Raw genomic sequence first — 20,844 nt, 5'->3', positions numbered from 1 at the left:
TTTGGCCCCTTAGAAGTGATGAATATCCAAAATTGTCAACCCTAAAAAATTATTTCACTTCGGGCTGCGCCCTCAGTGAAATAACCTTCTCGTGTTGACAATTTTGGATATTCACCTTTTCTACGGGCCATAATTGTATATTGTTTATCTAAACACTGAATGTAGGGTAAGGATGAGGTGCTCCTAAGTTTTAATGGTGATTGATATCTTAGGAGATAATCACTTCCCTTTTGAATGGGTCACTTTGTAATCAAGTTTTTTGTGGGGTTCATGTTGCTCATTCTTTAGTTTTCTATGTTATTTTTGTATACTGTTGATGGTCTTCTAGTTTTTTGGTTGTTTTTGCCATGGTATTGTCAGTTTAGTTGTCTTCAACTTATGAGTTTGAATATCCCATTTTGGTATCCTCTGCGCGGCTCTTTTTGTAAACTGGAATAATGACAGCATTTGTGCCATGAGTAGAAATCCAAATAACCACCAATTATTGGAAACTAGACACTACTAGATTTATAAGACCTATTAAAACAAACTAGAGGCTCTAAAGAGTCTGTGTCGCTCACCTTGGTCTATGTGAATATTAAACAAAGGACGCAGATGGATTCATGACAAAATTGTGTTTTGGTGATGGTGATGTGTTTGTACATCTTAATTTACTGAACATTTTTCCTGCTTACAATTATCTCTATCTATAATTAACTTGGCCTAGTAGTTTCAGAGGAGAAGATTTTTGTAAAAGATTACTAAGATTTACGAAAAAATGGTTAAAAATTAACTATAAAGGGCAATAACTCCTAAAGGGGTCAACTGACAATTTCGGTCATGTTGACTTATTTGTAGATCTTACTTTGCCGACATTTATTGTTTTTTACAGTTTATCTCTATCTATAATAATATTCAAGATAATAACCAAAAACAGCAAAATCACCTTAAAATTACCAATTCAGGGGCAGCAACCCAACAACGGGTTGTCCGATTCATCTGAAAATTTCAGGGCAGATAGATCTTGACCTGATAAACAATTTTACTTCATGTCAGATTTGCTTTAAATGCTTTGGTTTTTGAGTTAAAAGCCAAAAACTGAATTTTACCCCTATGTTCTATTTTTAGCCGTGGCGGCCATCTTGGTTGGTTGACCAGGTCACGCCACACATTTTCAAAACTAGATAACCAAATGATGATTGTGGCCAAGTTTGGTTTAATTTGGCCCAGTTGTTTCAGAGGAGAAGATTTTTGTAAAAGATTACTAAGATTTACGAAAAATGGTTAAAAATTGACTATAAAGGGCAATTACTCCTAAAGGGGTCAACTGACCATTTCGGTTATATTGACTTATTTGTAAATCTTACTTTGCTGAACATTATTGCTGTTTACAGTTTATCTCTATCTATAATAATATTCAAGATAATAACCAAAAACAGCAAAATTTCCTTAAAATTACCAATTCAGGGGCAGCAACCCAATAACGGGTTGTCAGATTCATCTGAAAATTTCAGGGCAGATAGATCTTGACCTGATAAACAATTTTACTTCATGTCAGATTTGCTCTAAATGCTTTGGTTTTTGAGTTAAAAGCCAAAAACTGAATTTTACCCCTATGTTCTATTTTTAGCCGTGGCGGCCATCTTGGTTGGTTGACCAGGTCACGCCACACATTTTTAAAACTAGATAACCAAATGATGATTGTGGCCAAGTTTGGTTTAATTTGGCCACGGAGTTTCAGAGGAGAAGATTTTTGTAAAAGATTACTAAGATTTACGAAAAATTGTTAAAAATTGACTATAAAGGGCAATAACTCCTAAAGGGGTCAACTGACCATTTCAGTCATGTTGACTTATTTGTTAATCTTACTTTGCTGAACATTATTGCTGTTTACAGTTTATCTCTATCTATAATAATATTCAAGATAATAACCAAAAACAGCAAAATTTCCTTAAAATTACCAATTCAGGGGCAGCAACCCAACAACAGGTTGTTCGATTCATCTGAAAATTTCAGGGCAGATAGATCTTGACCTGATAAACAATTTTACTTCATGTCAGATTTGCTCTAAATGCTTTGGTTTTTGAGTTATAAGCCAAAAACTGCATTTTACCCCTATGTTTTATTTTTAGCTGTGGCGGCCATCTTGGTTGGTTGGCCGGGTCACGCCACACATTTTTTAAACTAGATACCCCAATGATGATTGTGGCCAAGTTTGGTGATGTGTTTGTACCAGTTGTTTCAGAGGAGAAGATTTTTGTAAAAGATTACTAAGATTTACGAAAAATGGTTAAAAATTGACTATAAAGGGCAATTACTCCTAAAGGGGTCAACTGAACATTTCGGTTATATTGACTTATTTGTAAATCTTACTTTGCTGAACATTATTGCTGTTTACAGTTTATCTCTATCTATAATAATATTCAAGATAATAACCAAAAACAGCAAAATTTCCTTAAAATTACCAATTCAGGGGCAGCAACCCAATAACGGGTTGTCCGATTCATCTGAAAATTTCAGGGCAGATAGATCTTGACCTGATAAACAATTTTACTTCATGTCAGATTTGCTTTAAATGCTTTGGTTTTTGAGTTAAAAGCCAAAAACTGAATTTTACCCCTATGTTCTATTTTTAGCCGTGGCGGCCATCTTGGTTGGTTGACCAGGTCACGCCACACATTTTCAAAACTAGATAACCAAATGATGATTGTGGCCAAGTTTGGTTTAATTTGGCCCAGTTGTTTCAGAGGAGAAGATTTTTGTAAAAGATTACTAAGATTTACGAAAAATGGTTAAAAATTGACTATAAAGGGCAATTACTCCTAAAGGGGTCAACTGACCATTTCGGTTATATTGACTTATTTGTAAATCTTACTTTGCTGAACATTATTGCTGTTTACAGTTTATCTCTATCTATAATAATATTCAAGATAATAACCAAAAACAGCAAAATTTCCTTAAAATTACCAATTCAGGGGCAGCAACCCAATAACGGGTTGTCAGATTCATCTGAAAATTTCAGGGCAGATAGATCTTGACCTGATAAACAATTTTACTTCATGTCAGATTTGCTCTAAATGCTTTGGTTTTTGAGTTAAAAGCCAAAAACTGAATTTTACCCCTATGTTCTATTTTTAGCCGTGGCGGCCATCTTGGTTGGTTGACCAGGTCACGCCACACATTTTTAAAACTAGATAACCAAATGATGATTGTGGCCAAGTTTGGTTTAATTTGGCCACGGAGTTTCAGAGGAGAAGATTTTTGTAAAAGATTACTAAGATTTACGAAAAATTGTTAAAAATTGACTATAAAGGGCAATAACTCCTAAAGGGGTCAACTGACCATTTCAGTCATGTTGACTTATTTGTTAATCTTACTTTGCTGAACATTATTGCTGTTTACAGTTTATCTCTATCTATAATAATATTCAAGATAATAACCAAAAACAGCAAAATTTCCTTAAAATTACCAATTCAGGGGCAGCAACCCAACAACAGGTTGTTCGATTCATCTGAAAATTTCAGGGCAGATAGATCTTGACCTGATAAACAATTTTACGTCATGTCAGATTTGCTCTAAATGCTTTGGTTTTTGAGTTATAAGCCAAAAACTGCATTTTACCCCTATGTTTTATTTTTAGCTGTGGCGGCCATCTTGGTTGGTTGGCCGGGTCACGCCACACATTTTTTAAACTAGATACCCCAATGATGATTGTGGCCAAGTTTGGTGATGTGTTTGTACCAGTTGTTTCAGAGGAGAAGATTTATGTAAAAGATTACTAAGATTTACGAAAAATGGTTAAAAATTGACTATAAAGGGCAATTACTCCTAAAGGGGTCATCTGAACATTTCGGTTATATTGACTTATTTGTAAATCTTACTTTGCTGAACATTATTGCTGTTTACAGTTTATCTCTATCTATAATAATATTCAAGATAATAACCAAAAACAGCAAAATTTCCTTAAAATTACCAATTCAGGGGCAGCAACCCAATAACGGGTTGTCCGATTCATCTGAAAATTTCAGGGCAGATAGATCTTGACCTGATAAACAATTTTACTTCATGTCAGATTTGCTTTAAATGCTTTGGTTTTTGAGTTAAAAGCCAAAAACTGAATTTTACCCCTATGTTCTATTTTTAGCCGTGGCGGCCATCTTGGTTGGTTGACCAGGTCACGCCACACATTTTCAAAACTAGATAACCAAATGATGATTGTGGCCAAGTTTGGTTTAATTTGGCCCAGTTGTTTCAGAGGAGAAGATTTTTGTAAAAGATTACTAAGATTTACGAAAAATGGTTAAAAATTGACTATAAAGGGCAATTACTCCTAAAGGGATCAACTGACCATTTCGGTTATATTGACTTATTTGTAAATCTTACTTTGCTGAACATTATTGCTGTTTACAGTTTATCTCTATCTATAATAATATTCAAGATAATAACCAAAAACAGCAAAATTTCCTTAAAATTACCAATTCAGGGGCAGCAACCCAATAACGGGTTGTCAGATTCATCTGAAAATTTCAGGGCAGATAGATCTTGACCTGATAAACAATTTTACTTCATGTCAGATTTGCTCTAAATGCTTTGGTTTTTGAGTTAAAAGCCAAAAACTGAATTTTACCCCTATGTTCTATTTTTAGCCGTGGCGGCCATCTTGGTTGGTTGACCAGGTCACGCCACACATTTTTAAAACTAGATAACCAAATGATGATTGTGGCCAAGTTTGGTTTAATTTGGCCACGGAGTTTCAGAGGAGAAGATTTTTGTAAAAGATTACTAAGATTTACGAAAAATTGTTAAAAATTGACTATAAAGGGCAATAACTCCTAAAGGGGTCAACTGACCATTTCAGTCATGTTGACTTATTTGTTAATCTTACTTTGCTGAACATTATTGCTGTTTACAGTTTATCTCTATCTATAATAATATTCAAGATAATAACCAAAAACAGCAAAATTTCCTTAAAATTACCAATTCAGGGGCAGCAACCCAACAACAGGTTGTTCGATTCATCTGAAAATTTCAGGGCAGATAGATCTTGACCTGATAAACAATTTTACTTCATGTCAGATTTGCTCTAAATGCTTTGGTTTTTGAGTTATAAGCCAAAAACTGCATTTTACCCCTATGTTTTATTTTTAGCTGTGGCGGCCATCTTGGTTGGTTGGCCGGGTCACGCCACACATTTTTTAAACTAGATACCCCAATGATGATTGTGGCCAAGTTTGGTGATGTGTTTGTACCAGTTGTTTCAGAGAAGAAGATTTTTGTAAAAGATTACTAAGATTTACGAAAAATGGTTAAAAATTGACTATAAAGGGCAATTACTCCTAAAGGGGTCAACTGAACATTTCGGTTATATTGACTTATTTGTAAATCTTACTTTGCTGAACATTATTGCTGTTTACAGTTTATCTCTATCTATAATAATATTCAAGATAATAACCAAAAACAGCAAAATTTCCTTAAAATTACCAATTCAGGGGCAGCAACCCAATAACGGGTTGTCCGATTCATCTGAAAATTTCAGGGCAGATAGATCTTGACCTGATGAACAATTTTACCCCATGTCAGATTTGCTCTTAATGCTTTGGTTTTTGAGTTATAAGCTAAAAACTGCATTTTACCCCTATGTTCTATTTTTAGCCGTGGCGGCCATCTTGGTTGGTTTACCGGGTCACGCCACACATTTTTTAAACTAGATACCCCAATGATGATTGTGGCCAAGTTTGGTTAAATTTGGCCCAGTAGTTTCAGAGGAGAAGATTTTTGTAAAAGTTTACGGACGACGGACGACGGACGCAGGACGACGGACGCAAAGTGATGAGAAAAGCTCACTTGACCTTTCAGGTCAGGTGAGCTAAAAAAGGCAAATACCAAACCAAAATTAAGACAAGAGCAGAAGTAAAGAAAAGCTAAAATGGCAATATGTTAGCTCCTTGAAACAGGAAGTAATATCCACTGCTGTTAAAAAATACAATTTTTCTGTTCCTCATGTCAAAGTAGGAAAATGAAGCTGCTATTCTGTCTTTAAATCATTGGAATTTAGCAAAATATAATTTACATTTTCAAGTATTACTGTTAATTGCAATAAATGACATTGGTCTAGTAAATAGATCAGATGGCTGTTCAAATTGTTCAAGAAATGGTATCTCGGTAAAAAAAAATTTTGGCAGGTGATTAAAGCTACTGTTTTAAACTACAACTGAACACAAGCAACATATTTTCTGTTGAAAATTTGACTGCATATTCATTCATAATTTTAAATGCCATTTGTGAGATGTAGATCCAAGGGAAATAATTCGACTAAAATATCCATAATTCATAATGAGGAATGTAAGCATCTACTCTGATTCTGATATTGGACTCTGACTTCTTTTAAACTGAGTTTTACTGTGTGTATTGCTGTGTGTTTGTTTATTCTACATTGGCTAGAGGTATAGGGGAGGGTTGAGATCTCACAAAACATGTTTTTGTGCCTGTCCCAAGTCAGGAGTCTCTAGCCTTTGTTAGTCTTGTATGTTTTTTAATTTTAGTTCATTTATATGTTTTGGAGTTGAACTAGTACACATTTTGTGTAGGGGCCAGCTGAAGCCTGCCTCTGGGTACAGGATTTTCTCACTGCATTGGTAACCCATTGGTGGCCTTTGGCTATTTTCTGCTCTTTGGTCGGGTTGTTGTCTCCTTAACATATTCCCCATTTCCATTCTCTATTTTATCTAAGACAGGAACATATGAACATCTGGAGAGTTGTCTCATTGGCACTCATACCACATCTTCTTATATCTACTATCTGAAAGGGATGGGTTTCAAGCCTCTCCATACTCTATAATCATCAAAGAGTCTGAATAAACACATTCTTTACATTGTAAAATTTTATTATTCATAATAAATGCAATACGTATTGCTTAAAAAATGTCAACAAAAATAAATTTATGGAATGTCATTTTACAAAACTAGTGCAAACACAAACAAAAACATAAAAATCAAGCATCCAATGTCAATACAATATTAACATGGCTTTCACCAATGGAATAAAATAATATAAAAATATAGTGATGATACTTCTCACAAATCTGCTATTTTTAGGCCTAAAAAATGGTACATTAAATAAATCAATCAAAAAATCAAGTTAATTATTGTTGTATGAGCACTGTCATAAAAAAAATATGTTCTAGTAAAATAACAATAATTTATTGCCCCCAATTATAAATAAAATAAAAACAAGCCTGTTTTCACATAGAAACAGACAAGTACCTTCCCCTCCCAAATATCAACTATTATATTAATAAAGAGAAATAGGACAGGACTGTTTAAGAACAATAGTACTAACATTTGACAAAAAAAAAGAATTACATATATTTTATTCCTCAACTATATTTTAAGTTTAAAAATATTATAATACTAGACTGTTTGTATATTATATATATATTATGTAAAGAAATTGAGATCATTAAAAATCTGACGATACTTTGTGTTGGACAATTGGACAGGAAAATAAGTATTATTACAAACGAAGTGATTAAATAGTCCTGCACACATCAAACTGGAAACTGACGATTGCAGAAACTTGATTTAGTGAGAAAAAAAAATTGTAATTCAAATTTTGTATGGTGGAATACTATACATTTAAATCCCATGCCCGAGGGAGATATGAAGATTTTTTCACCCGAGAATATTCATATTTCACGAGGGCTGTGCCCGAGGGAAATATGATTTTTCGAGGGTAAGCAAATCTTCATATCTACCGAGGCAAAGGGAAATGAATGTTTTATTCCACTGCCTATATATATACATGTATATGCTTTGTTTACTACCTGAACATAAAATATTAGTTTGCATACATTTTTTTTCGAATCCACTTGTTTTTATAACTAAACATGACATACACATTGAGAAACAGTACGGATCAAAAGTTAATTATTAACCTTTTTGTTTTAATGTCTAAAATAAATTTGAACACGATAATGATTTTTGCTATCGCTATTTAAAAAAAAAAAAGTTCAAAACGTTATGTACATTAAGCGTCGCAGATGTAGTCCCGATATTTCAGAGGGGAATATGGTACTCAGAGGGGAATATGAAGATTTGTTCAATGACACGTGGGATAGTCTCAACCAATCAAATATTGATTAAACTATAAATATGTATAAACAGTGGAATAATATAAAAGAAAGCCTTTGAATGAGGTTGATACAAGGATATATCACTCTATAAGAAGTATTTCGACTGAAGACAAAGTCTGGGGTTGATATATTTGTTTAGGTCAATATATCCTGGTATCAACCTCATCCAAAGGCTATAATTGTTTTATTATTATTGTCAATATCCCTGGAATAAAGCAGAAATTCACTTGATTGCTTGTTATGATTGTGTCTCAAAGTATTGAGGTTTTTAAATTCTATATTTTTAGATTTTTTAAAAATAAATGTGCAATATCACTTTTCTATCAGTCGTTTTCAGTCTACTTTGAAAATACAGTTGAACATGTAACTTGCTTCTGCCGTTTGGTGGCCACCATCATTTCTGATTATTCTGCCACTTGTACTAAACTAATCAAATTAGTTATATTATACAAAATAATAATAGTAAATGATATCAATGTAAAATAAGATATTAATTTCATATAAATAAATCATATTTGGTAAGACCAAATTCTGTTAGTAAGGATTCTTTTTATGGATTTGTAAGCAATTTGTAGTCAGTAAAGGGAGATAACTACAATCTTAATTTAATATCAAATCAAAAAATCTGATTAACATACCACAAATCTTATATTTCAACATTTAGAATTATTATAATGATAGTCAAATACAAATAACAACAATATAAAGCAAGACTGTACCATTATCAGTTGGTAGATTGTACCTCTTACTACAATTACCCACAGTAGAATCATACTTAGTTGTTAGAAAAAATATATCATAAGTGATGATCTACATCATCGTTAAAAAAATATTATAATGAAACAACTATTTAAAACGATTTGACATAAAAAAAAAACTGAATATCTGAACATTGAACAGTTATGTTAAGTTGATACCAGTCATATAGTATAACCAAAAAGTATATTTCATCAATAATGGGGGCAGTGGTCAATATACATATGTTGTACTGAAACTTTCAGTTAATAAGCTGTTGCAAATGATCGGTTTTACAATCAACTCATGAAACTTAAAATGAAATTAAACAGTCATAAAATATAACATGCTTGATATTTTACCATACCCCTATAAAAAATTCAATTTTTTTTGTAACTGAGACCAAATTTAAACCCAAGCTCCTCTTATATATTACACAAATAAATAGCACTTATACAACATGTCCATGAAATACTGATATGAAGCTGAGAAAAAATGTTTGATTCTAAATAGAAATCTTTTTCTAATACTTTTTTTTTTAATACTCTATGAATTTCTAATCTTAAGTTATCACCAATGAATTCTAATACTACTTCAATTATCACCAATGAATTCTAATACTTATTTTTATTATCACCAATGAATTCTAATACTTATTTTTTTATCACTGATGAATTAAAATACGCATTTTATTATCACCAATGAATTCTAATACATATTTTATTATCACCAATGAATTCTAATACTTCTTAATTTATCACAGTTTTTTTTTAAAATAACAAATAATTAATTAACGATAAACATGTGTTATAATTTCTGGAGAATCAAAAGGTTTGTCCATCTGTCGTCTTTCTTCATATCGTGGTATTTTCGACCAATCAAATGTGGTAAAAACAGTCACTGACTTCTTTAATCTTCTAGCATTTACAGCTTCTTCTGTGCTGTCATAAGGAGGACTGAATTAAAAATGAACATTTTATAGTAAACAACAATATTGTTCTCAGAAATACCGGTACATATGGTATATGTAGATTTATTTTTTTTGTAAATATAAGAATGAAGAGATGTGGTATGATTGCCAATGAGACAACTATCCACCCAAGTTGGTCTGGTTTCTCCTGGGTTGTTGTCCCTTTAACTCATTCCACTTTTCCATTTTCTAAGTCATTTGATGGTGTTTATGGTTGAATTTGTTTCAACCAGTTGTTGAAAGAACCAGAATTGTCTGGGGTCTGTTTATTTGACAAAAATGCAGGCTTCAGTTGTTTTTATTTTCTCCTGATGTAAACACACAGGATTAGGTATATTCACAATTTAATTTAGTGGAAATATACCTGTATATGAAATAATTTTCTGTATAAAAAAAATACTGGTGTTAATACCATCAGAAAATGACAATATTTAACATCAAATTTATAAACAAATAAATTGTGAGAAAGCAAGTTGATCAAATCCAATTAGAAATAATCCCAACATAATTTGGTAAACAAAAATTGTTTTTATTTTATTTTATTTTTTTCTTAACTTTTCTTTTGATCTCTTATTTAAAAAATGTCTAATATTTCCAATTATTAATGTATTTATGATTATGATATTTTATATCTTACAGGTATCATATTGTATTTATGTCTTGTATATGCTTTACTTGTTGGAAATAACAACAACAAAAATAAATGGTGAATGTGTCCATGCGACACAGATGATGCCCCACATGCATATAACATTATAAAGGGACATAACTCAAGAACTGTATAATTGATGCAACCCTAATTCATTTTTGATCTGTGTTTTGTAGTAATAACCCACGTGTATAAGATTCATAACGTTTGGTTAAGGCAAACTTAAGTTTAGAGAATGGAAACAAAAAATTCAACAATTTTTCCATCTGTAAAGGGGCATAACTCTAGAAAGGTAAAAATGACACCACCCAAATTAAAACTTGATCTGTGTTTTGTGGTATTTAGCATTGTGTATAATTTCATAACATTTGGTTAAGACACACTAAAGTTAGAAATGGAAACTATTTTTAGGACGTACGGACAAGGGTAAAATTAAATGTCCCCTCTACTACAGCGGGGGCATAAAAACCCAAAACACATACTGTGGATTCACTATTATTTGTTGGATATCAATTTTCATGAATTTCCTGGATACAGGTGAACCATGAATTCAAATGTTCCATGAATTATAATTTTCTATAGGCTTTGTATGCAGAGATTGGCAAAACCACGAAATCAAATATCTACGAAAATGCAAGTCAAGTCACAAAAAAAATTAATTAATCAAGAGTAGGTTTTATGTGAAATATACAGTATAAAATTGTGCCTAATAAATAAATCAAGTCAAATAATTTTCATGAATATTAAAATAAGAAAATGTGGTATGATTGTCAATACATGTATAAAAGACTTTTCACCAGAGACTAAAATTTCGCTAAATGACATGGATGTTAGCAACCATAGGTAACTGTTCGGACTTCAACAATGAGCAAAACCAATACCATATAGTAAGGGAAAAAAGGTTTTCGACATGACAAAATGTGAAACAATTCAACCTATTCAGTGGTTTATAATCTGTATAATTTTCTGATGTACTTTACTTACTTATCTCTCAGGTAACTGTTTCCTATATTTTTGGATTCTGAAAACAAAATGAATAATTTTTATTAAACTGCCAAAAACAAATGTATTTTTTTTGTATATATATATATATTTTAAATATCTTCTGGTAAATGAATATTCCAAAATATCACTAAAATCAATGCTTTTTTTTTATGTTTTACCTGACATAAAATATTTTTCTGAAGTACCTTTTTTTAAGTGAGCGTTTTTTTTTCATTTAACCTTTTCAAACTTAAAGTTTGCATTTAATTGATAAATTGATTCGGATTGACTTAAGCATGTGACATTGCTGCACTGATAGATGACGTCATTGCCTAATATTTACGAGTATCAAGTCCTGTCCATGATCTTAAAATATCATTAAGTAACATCAAAGGGAAAATGTACAAATTGCTGATAATAACATGTACATAATCCAACTTTTACTAACCTATATCTATGGTTCGTGATCTTTCCAGACCTGGAGGATAATATAACTCTGGTGGTCCTTCTGATCTTCTACCAAATGCAATTGTCTCCCTTATCTTTTCTTGTTCCTGGTCGTAAACTCTCCTGGCTTGGTCTGTTTCTGTTTTCCCTACCTCTAAAAAATAAAATCAATAATTATGGGTCTTAAGAAACAAATCAATAATTATGCATCATTGTTTTTGACACCAAGTATTATATTTTCAAAGTTCAGGAAACATTTCATCAAGAAAGAAAAAACTTGCAAATATGTGCACCATACTTAGTTTTTCCTTCATTGAATTAATCAAGTTAGAGGGTAAACTTGTAGTCTTTTCTATAAATTAACTACATGTATAGCATTGTTTTAATTCCAAATCAGTCCTGAGGAAATACCACATATAAATCTACTTTGGAAAAACAAAAAATCAATTTGAAAAAAGTTATATGAAGTAAATATCAATGAAACAGCTATCCAACAAGTAAGCAAAACAGACATCTGCATATATATCAACTAACAATGTTCAACAATAGAATAGATTTTACAATGTAAGTCAAGCTCTAAAACATCTGGCTGAGCTTTGACAAATTAAAAATAATTTGAACTGAAGGTATGCCATTTACTTTTTTCAGGACAAAATACACTGAGATATAAACAGACAACAACGGATTAGGTTCCTGGCCATCGTTTCACAAAAAATCTCATGACTAAAAATTATCGTAAGTCTTTGACGATTCAGTATGCTTACGATCAATTTAAGTCACAATATTTTTTGTAGAACTCTGACTTGGGACAGACACATTAACAAATGACAGAGATTAAACCTTTATTTGGAGTTCTCATCCAAATTTTTTATCTCTTAATAAAATTAAAGAGACTAGAGAGTAGAATGTGCTGTAAAAATCAGTTCACAAAAAGCAAAAAGAGTCCACAAAAACACAAGTAAAGCAATACCATATACGTAGTACATGTACTATATCATAGATTAACGATTACTACTGAAAGCAAGCTCAAAGGACTCGACCTACTCAGTCCTACTGACATTTACATAACGTCTTCTTTCCCTCCAATAACAACAGAGAAGGAACTATGAGAATTAATAGCAGTCTGTAGCCTTACTTCTGAATTTTCATACTTTGTCAGAAGTGTATCTATGCAGCACTTTATGGAAGAAACTGTATAAATTAAATAACATATCTGCTATCTGGTACCTTGTCTATCCAGAAGTTTTAAAGAGAGAACTGTATGAATTAATAACAGTCTGTAACCTGGTTCCTAGATTATCTTACCTTGTCTATCTAGGAGTTTTAAGGAGGGAACTGTATGAATTAATAACAGTCTGTAACCTGGTTCTTGAGATACTGGATTGTCAAACAGGTCTGAAATGATAAAAACAGAAAAATTATAAAGTAATCTTTTTAACGTTTTTCTTTTTGTTCTTATCTAATACTGTGTTATTCTGAATGGTTCATAGGACAATAAATGTCTACTATTATTCTCAAATGATGCATGAAGTGTACCTATTACATAATACATGTACTAAGATGACAACAAAGCTTTAAAAAACTTTAAATTTTTAGGAATGTTACATCAAAATGATAAAAAGTTATGATTTGATTATTTTAAATCAGAATGGAGATAACTGTATTGTATATTTAACTTGGTCAACACAAAACCAAGTTCAACCTTCACAAATATTGTAAGGTATAGTGAATGTGCATCGGGAAACTCTGCATTTTACATAGCCAAAGCTTAAAATATCTTCTAAATGTCATGCTTGAAAAATCTGACATATTTATTTACTTTTAATGCAGTATGTTCTAGCAAAATCTTATGGAAAGAACTGTTTACATATATGTAAAGGATGAAGTTGTATATATATCACAGAGACAAAAACCTAACAACAATAAACACAAAAGATATCAAGATGTCAACAAATTTTCAACATTATATTAAAGTATATATAACCTTTTAAGCTCTCAGATACTTTTAAATGGCCCCTAATAAGACAACTTGTGCATGAATAATCTACAGATATTTTTTTAAATTATTTTCTTACTTAATGTCAATAATGTTCAGTTGTCTCCCTTTTATATAATTATAAGAATAAGAAAATGTGGTATGATTGTCAATGAGACAACTCTCCACCAGTATAACAACTATAGGTCACTGTACACTCCGCAATAATGAACAAAACCCAAACTACATAGTAGGCTATAAAAGACACAGAAGCAAGAAATGTAAAACAATTCAAACAAGAAAACTAACAGCCTAAATTATGTAAAAAACAGAAAAAAAAACAAAAAACTGTTATGATTTACAGCAACAAATGACAACCCTAAATTACAAGCTCCTGACTTGGGACAGACAAATTTCAGAATGTGGTGGGGTTATCTAAGAATAGTTAGTTCTCTTGCTCAAATGACGGAAAGATTTCCAATATGACAAAGGGAGGTAATTCGTGTGTATTAATACTGAAATGCAGACATATTTGTGTAAAAAGACAAAATAATTGATGTTTAATGCCTAATTAAAATTTAAAAAAAATCTAATTATAATATATGACACATGTCACTAATATCATCTTCATCAGATATGGTTAAAACAAAGAGTTTGGGAAGAAAATACAAACATTGTTTGTGAGAAAAAAAATCAAATGGGCTTTAACAGCACATCCAATATCATCTTTCAATGAGGGAGTTGCAACCTTATTGTGGTACTATGAAAAGTTTTATAAATGAAAATTAAGTCATAATGTATTATCTAAATCATGTACATACCAAAGCTCTGTGATTGTTTAATTTGCAGTTTCCATATATGTAGTTCTACATAGATTTCATAAAATTTCTTCTGACTATTTATTATTGTAAGGTCTTACCTTGCATGTATTAAGTGTGAAAATTCTACAAATCTGGTTCAGAATTAGGATAGCATTCACAGATTAACAAATAATAACAGGGCACTTACTAAGAGTGTGTAAAGTTTGCATTTTGTTGAATTCTTTAGCGACTCTCTCTAGTTTAGTGAGTTGATTGTTATGTAACATTAAAACCTGAAGACAGGTCAGATGTCGTAACTTTCCACAGATTGTTGTTAGCTGATTGTTCTCTAGATGGAGTTCTTTCAACAGGAAGTTGTTAGTCAAACAGTTAATACTTCTTAACTGAAAGAAAACAACCAATATTGTAACGTTATTTGTAAAACATAATAAACATAGGTGAAATCTGAACACCATTATCTTGTTGACATGTCAGACTTTATCTGTGTATAAATAAAAAAAATAGGATTATTTACCCCTGTTGACACATTTTACTAGATATACACATAAAGAATTGAAAATTGACGATGCTGATGTCTATTATTGTGTCACTGTTAGTGAAGTAGAGCAAGTGAATTATCTCCCATTGGATATGATTTTACTTGTATAACAGTGCCAGAGGATTCCAAAATTATGTCATAATTAGTTCTGTAAAAATAAAAAGAGAAGAAAGAAATTTATTTCAATTTCATTTATTGCACATTATCAAAGTTTTGTGGAAACTCAAACCATGACAGTTATAAAAAAAACCTTTTGTCTCTATATAAGTATCTATACATACCTTATTTGCATTTAACCATAATATCTTCAAGAATTTAAATCTGGTTAAATCAACAACTTCTGAAAGATCTCTGAAATGCAGAATATAATCATAAAGTCTTCAACATTTCATATTTTGTAAAATCAAAAACTGTTGTCAATTCTCTGAAATATAAAATTCACTTATAAATCAGAATTTCCAGAATGATGTATTAGTTAGATATAGGAAGATGTGGTATGAGTGCCAATGAAACAACTCTCCATCCAAGTAACAATTTATAAAAGTAAACCATTATAGGTCAAGGTACAGCCTTCAACACGGAGCATTGGCTCATACCAAACAGCAAGCTATAAAGGGCCCCAAAAATTACTAGTGTAAAACCATTCAAAGATATATCTTGGTTAGCTTTGAAGTTTAGAATTAACTTTTAAAATTTTTTTGATTTGATAAATACAGTTTTGAAGTTTAGAAATTACTTCTGAAATCTCATTAATTGTATAAATACAGAAATCACTGTAACTGAAATATTAATTATATATATGATACATGTATATATTGAAATTGGTTCTGATACATGCCTTAATGATGTGATAAGTACTGACATTTTACTGATCTTACAGAAATTGCCACTTAAATCTTAATAATTTGATAAATACAGAAATTGCCACTGAAATCTTACTGATTTGATAAATACAGAAATTGCCCCTGAAATCTTACTGATTTGATAAATACAGAAATTGCTACTGAGATCTTACTGATTTGATAAATACAGAAATCGCCACTGAGATCTTACTGATTTGATAAATACAGAAATTGCCCCTGAAATCTTACTGATTTGATAAATACAGAAATTGCCACTGAAATCTTACTGATTTGATAAATACAGAAATTGCCCCTGAAATCTTACTGATTTGATAAATACAGAAATTGCCACTGAGATCTTACTGACTTGATAAATACAGAAATTGCCACTGAGATCTTACTGATTTGATAAATACAGAAATTGCCCCTGAAATCTTACTGATTTGATAAATACAGAAATTGCCACTGAGATCTTACTGATTTGATAAATACAGAAATTGCCACTGAGATCTTACTGATTTGATAAATACAGAAATTGCCCCTGAAATCTTACTGATTTGATAAATACAGAAATTGCCACTGAGATCTTACTGATTTGATAAATACAGAAATTGCCACTGAGATCTTACTGATTTGATAAATACAGCTCTTCTACATCTTTATCTTTTTTGATGCCACATTTCTCCAGTAATGATTTGATGGCCTAGAAAAGTAAAAATTCAATCATATCTATAATGCATTCAGTTTACATGAACCTGAAATAGTTTTGATGAAGATTATAGTCATTCAATCATATATACGATTATAATGATGGAAATAATAATTAGAACAAAATAATTCATATATATGACAAGTGTTAAATTAGGTTTCATATAACATTCAATACGGAATCATTTTAATGACAAGATACAATATTTCATTATAGAAAAAGCTTGACTCTTTAGTACTCATCAGTCAGCTATTGAGAAAGATGATGATGACAGAATGTTGTTTAATGTCCAGCAGCAAATTAATTGCATATTCAGGACGATAACATATTAATGTGATATGAATATTGGCCCTGCTTTGTACAAGACCTACACCCTGAGTCAGATTTTTAACATGCTAATTGAATTCACAAGAAGACATATCACCCTAACCACACATTATTCTGATTTTGAGTCGACCACTCTTACTCCTTATAAAGTTGTGAGCTTAGGGGAGAAGCAGCAAATAATGAACAAAATCTGTTTGTTTTATATGGAACAAAAAAGCATACATATAAAACAGATTATCTTCCATATATGGTATGAAATGACACACATATAAATTTTTCATATGGAACGAAATGGCATACATAAATCTTCAGTATGGTACAAAATGACACACATATAAATCTTCCAAAAAGTACAAATTGGCTTACATAAATATTAATCTTCAATGAGGTATGAAATGAATATGATTCCATTTTATGTTGTTGCGGCCCAGTGGATTCGACCCCCATATTAAAAAAATACTTACAAGGGATAAAGTAATTGACTTGTAGTAAATAAAAGTTAATGAACTTTATGAATATTAATAGCAATGGTCTTCCTCCGACCAGCAGTAAAACCCTCGCCAAAGTGGGGCGTCCGTTTTGGCTGTGCGGGATGTACAAATTTGCAGCCATGTCTGGTCAGAAAAGGGACGTTAAATCCGATGCCTCATGTAAAGAGAGTGCCACGCTCTTTGCACGTGAAGAACCCTTGCAACAACTCTTTGAGGGTTCCGTAGGTGACCTGTTGCAAGGCTAAATTTCTGTCCCTATCCTTTGTGCCTTCGTTTCCTGTTGCGGTCTAGATTTCTCCGACCTTAATCCTGAACCCCTTTATTACAGAACCTACCAATTGTATTTATTGTTAATTTGTTCTCGTCCTGAATATGCATGAAATATTTGCCACTGGACGTTAAGCAACCAACAATCAATCAATCAATCATTAATGCATCCAAAGTAATAAATAAGGGGTTGGATAGTGTTTATTGTCCTTTAATTGTTGAAATTATTAATCTTACAATTTTGAAAACAAAAGTTACGCACATCCGAAAATAAAGTTACGGATAGTACATGTATGATTAGTTTTGACCAAAAAGTTACAGACATCTCATGCATTTTTAAGGTTGGCCTAAATGCTAAAGTGAACTCAAAATTAACAAATTTATGCTTATGGTAAGTGATTTCTTTATTAAAAAAACCTTTAAATATTTACATAGTGCATGAAAAATGTCACAAAAAGTAGATTTTGTATCAATTATATATCAACGAGTTTAGAGTCCGCCATCTTGGGACTGTGGGTAACTTAAGTTATAACCCACAGCCGTTTAAGCACAGTGTTCATTATACAAATGAGTGTTTAGCTAGCTATAAAACCTCAGGTTTAATCAACCATTTCCTACATAAGGAAATGCCTGTGCCAAGTCAGGAATATGACAGTTGTTTTCCATTCGTTTGATCATTGATGTGTTTGAGCTTTTGATTTTGCCATTTGATAAGGGACTTTCTGTTTTGAATTTTCCTAGGTGTTCAGCATTTTTTTTTAATTTACTTTTTTCATAAAAGAGTTATTTACCTGCTGTTATTGATCAATACTGTTTCCTAAAAATATTTCTCTGATCATCAGCGAAATTTACACAACTTTTTCTTGTACAAATTGTAATGCACTTAAAAATGCAGGTCATCTGCTTGACCAAAATATTTTTTTCATCAAATTGGGGATCAGAATATTTTTTTAAGAAAAAAAACCATTACTCCCCCCTTGAAGTTGAATGGTCGTTCCCTTGTTGTTTATGTTACCTGCAATTTCTGTATGAAAAGGTCCCTGTCTAGAAATACATTGAAATTTGTCTTGGAAGCAACAATTAATTATTTGTTATTGTTACTTTTAGCGGTTTATTGTAGCCAGTGCCTTATTTGTTTCAGATCTATGTTTAACAGGGACGTACCTCAATTTCCTGAAAACTCCTAAAACTCAATAGACCTTATCGCTATTTAGAAATCTGCACCGCTAGAACTTTTGACGTCATACAACAATCACTTTTCCATTGTGGCGTCAGATATTTTCTATTATGACATCAAAATTTTACGGAAACCTTTGTGATGTCCAGTAATGGCGGACAAATACAAAACCCGGGTCCGTTCGCCCTAATACCTGTTCGCACTGAGTCTGTTCGCCCTGATTTCTATTTTATTTTGTTGTCTTGTATAGTATAAATTATTTGAATTAATTATGTTAAAGTTTGTTGAAAATTTCGCCGAATATTTATGTTGTCACTGTATTGCTGCTACCAGATAATTATTTTTTTTTTGATTTGCATTAAATATTCTTGCCAGAATATTCATCATGTTGAATGTGGGCAGTATTTTGAAGAAGAAGAAAAAGTGTTCAGAAACTGGAGACCAAGTTATCTGTATGGATTAATCTTTTTTGAAACCTTGTAACAATTTCAAAACAATCCAAACAGGTATAACAAGATCCAACTCACTCAACACCTTGAGATCAAAGAAGCCAAGCGGCGAAAGCAATTTCCCTTTAATGTCTTACAATTCTTACATCATTGTTTTAACTCATTCCAAGCTGACTTGTTTATTTAAAAAAAAAACAATTAAAGCAATTTCATTATTAATCCATCAAAAACAATAACTACAACAATCAGTGAGATCAAAGACATCGTAATCATACCTAATCAGCATTCTAAATTACAAAACTTTTAATTTTCGGAATACTTAAGCCTTTTCCACTTCAGGAATAGATTACCTTCGCTTACCTTTGGCAAAACTTTTAGGAATTTTGGGTCCTCAATGCTCTTCAACTTCGTACTTTATTTGGCCTTATTACCCTTTTTGATTCGAGCGTCACTAATGAGTCTTTTGTAGACGAAACGTATGTCTGGTGTACAAAATTTCAATCCTGGTATCTATAATGAGTTTATCTATAATCAACAGTCATTAAAAGTAATTCTGAATAAAAACAATTGTAACAATGAAGCCAATTAGCCTGATTAATGCTCCAAAACAAAAACCTTTTTTTTTTTTTTTTTTATTAATTTCCATGTTTATTCATGAATTTGGAGAGATTTATATTTTTTAATATTTACCATTTAAATATCTGAATAAGATTATAAAACCTTAAATTGTACCATAAATATTAATATATTTTTTTTTTAAATTAGAGCGAATGGACCCAGGGCGAACAGACTCTATGGGCGAACGGACTCAGGGTGAACGGACCCAGGGCGAACATGTAATAAGGGGGAACGGACCCGATACCAACAAATACTGAAATAGCAATAAGGTGTATAAGAACACGAGAACCAATAGATACTACCCGAAAACTAATTTTTTTTGTTTATTACTATATATACCATGTATAACTGCTCATGAGATGATGGCCGGTAATTTTAGAAAACCAATTTAAGCAGTTTCACGCCTTATAGAAAATAGAGTTTTCGGGTAATCTATCAGTTCTCGAGTACTTATTGACTTTTGAGAGTTTTCGGGAAATCGGTGTACCCATAAATTCATAATTCATAACTGCTCATAAGATGATGGCCAGTAATTTAATTCCGTCCGTTTAACGTTTTGTAAACGAATAACACAGACTTATCGAACAAACAAAATCACAAAACTTGACTGTATTTCGATGTAATTACTTGATTTGACTTGTAATTATTTTTCACCAGTCCCGTGTCCGCCATCTTGCTGGTTGTCAAAATAATGTAAATAAAGCTGGTACAGTTTTCGTAACTTAGTTTTTATT

The 20,844-nt window shown here is 31.6% G+C and overlaps 1 protein-coding gene and 1 long non-coding RNA gene across 2 annotated transcripts; both read right to left on the bottom strand.

Annotated features, from left to right (window-relative positions):
* Positions 1-2,214: 2,214 nt before the first annotated feature.
* LOC127706001 (uncharacterized) lies at positions 2,215-4,758 on the bottom strand. Its single transcript, XR_007984143.1, has 3 exons — positions 4,025-4,758; positions 3,019-3,520; positions 2,215-2,516 (listed from the first exon to the last, which is right to left on the bottom strand). It is a non-coding gene; the product is annotated as an uncharacterized LOC127706001 (long non-coding RNA).
* A 2,084-nt stretch (positions 4,759-6,842) lies between these two features.
* On the bottom strand, positions 6,843-20,787 carry LOC127705999 (leucine-rich repeat-containing protein 72-like). Its single transcript, XM_052210395.1, has 8 exons — positions 20,738-20,787; positions 16,702-16,775; positions 15,512-15,581; positions 14,880-15,075; positions 13,202-13,291; positions 11,898-12,050; positions 11,450-11,486; positions 6,843-9,802 (listed from the first exon to the last, which is right to left on the bottom strand). The coding sequence occupies exons 1-8, from the start codon at positions 20,780-20,782 to the stop codon at positions 9,637-9,639; spliced, it is 831 nt and encodes a 276-aa protein (XP_052066355.1). The 5' UTR covers positions 20,783-20,787; the 3' UTR covers positions 6,843-9,636.
* Positions 20,788-20,844: the final 57 nt, after the last annotated feature.

The sequence above is a fragment of the Mytilus californianus genome, unplaced genomic scaffold (genome assembly GCF_021869535.1).
Source record: "Mytilus californianus isolate M0D057914Y unplaced genomic scaffold, xbMytCali1.0.p SCAF_6, whole genome shotgun sequence".
NCBI lineage: Eukaryota > Metazoa > Mollusca > Bivalvia > Mytilida > Mytilidae > Mytilus > Mytilus californianus.
This window is presented reverse-complemented; position numbering and strand designations above follow the sequence as displayed.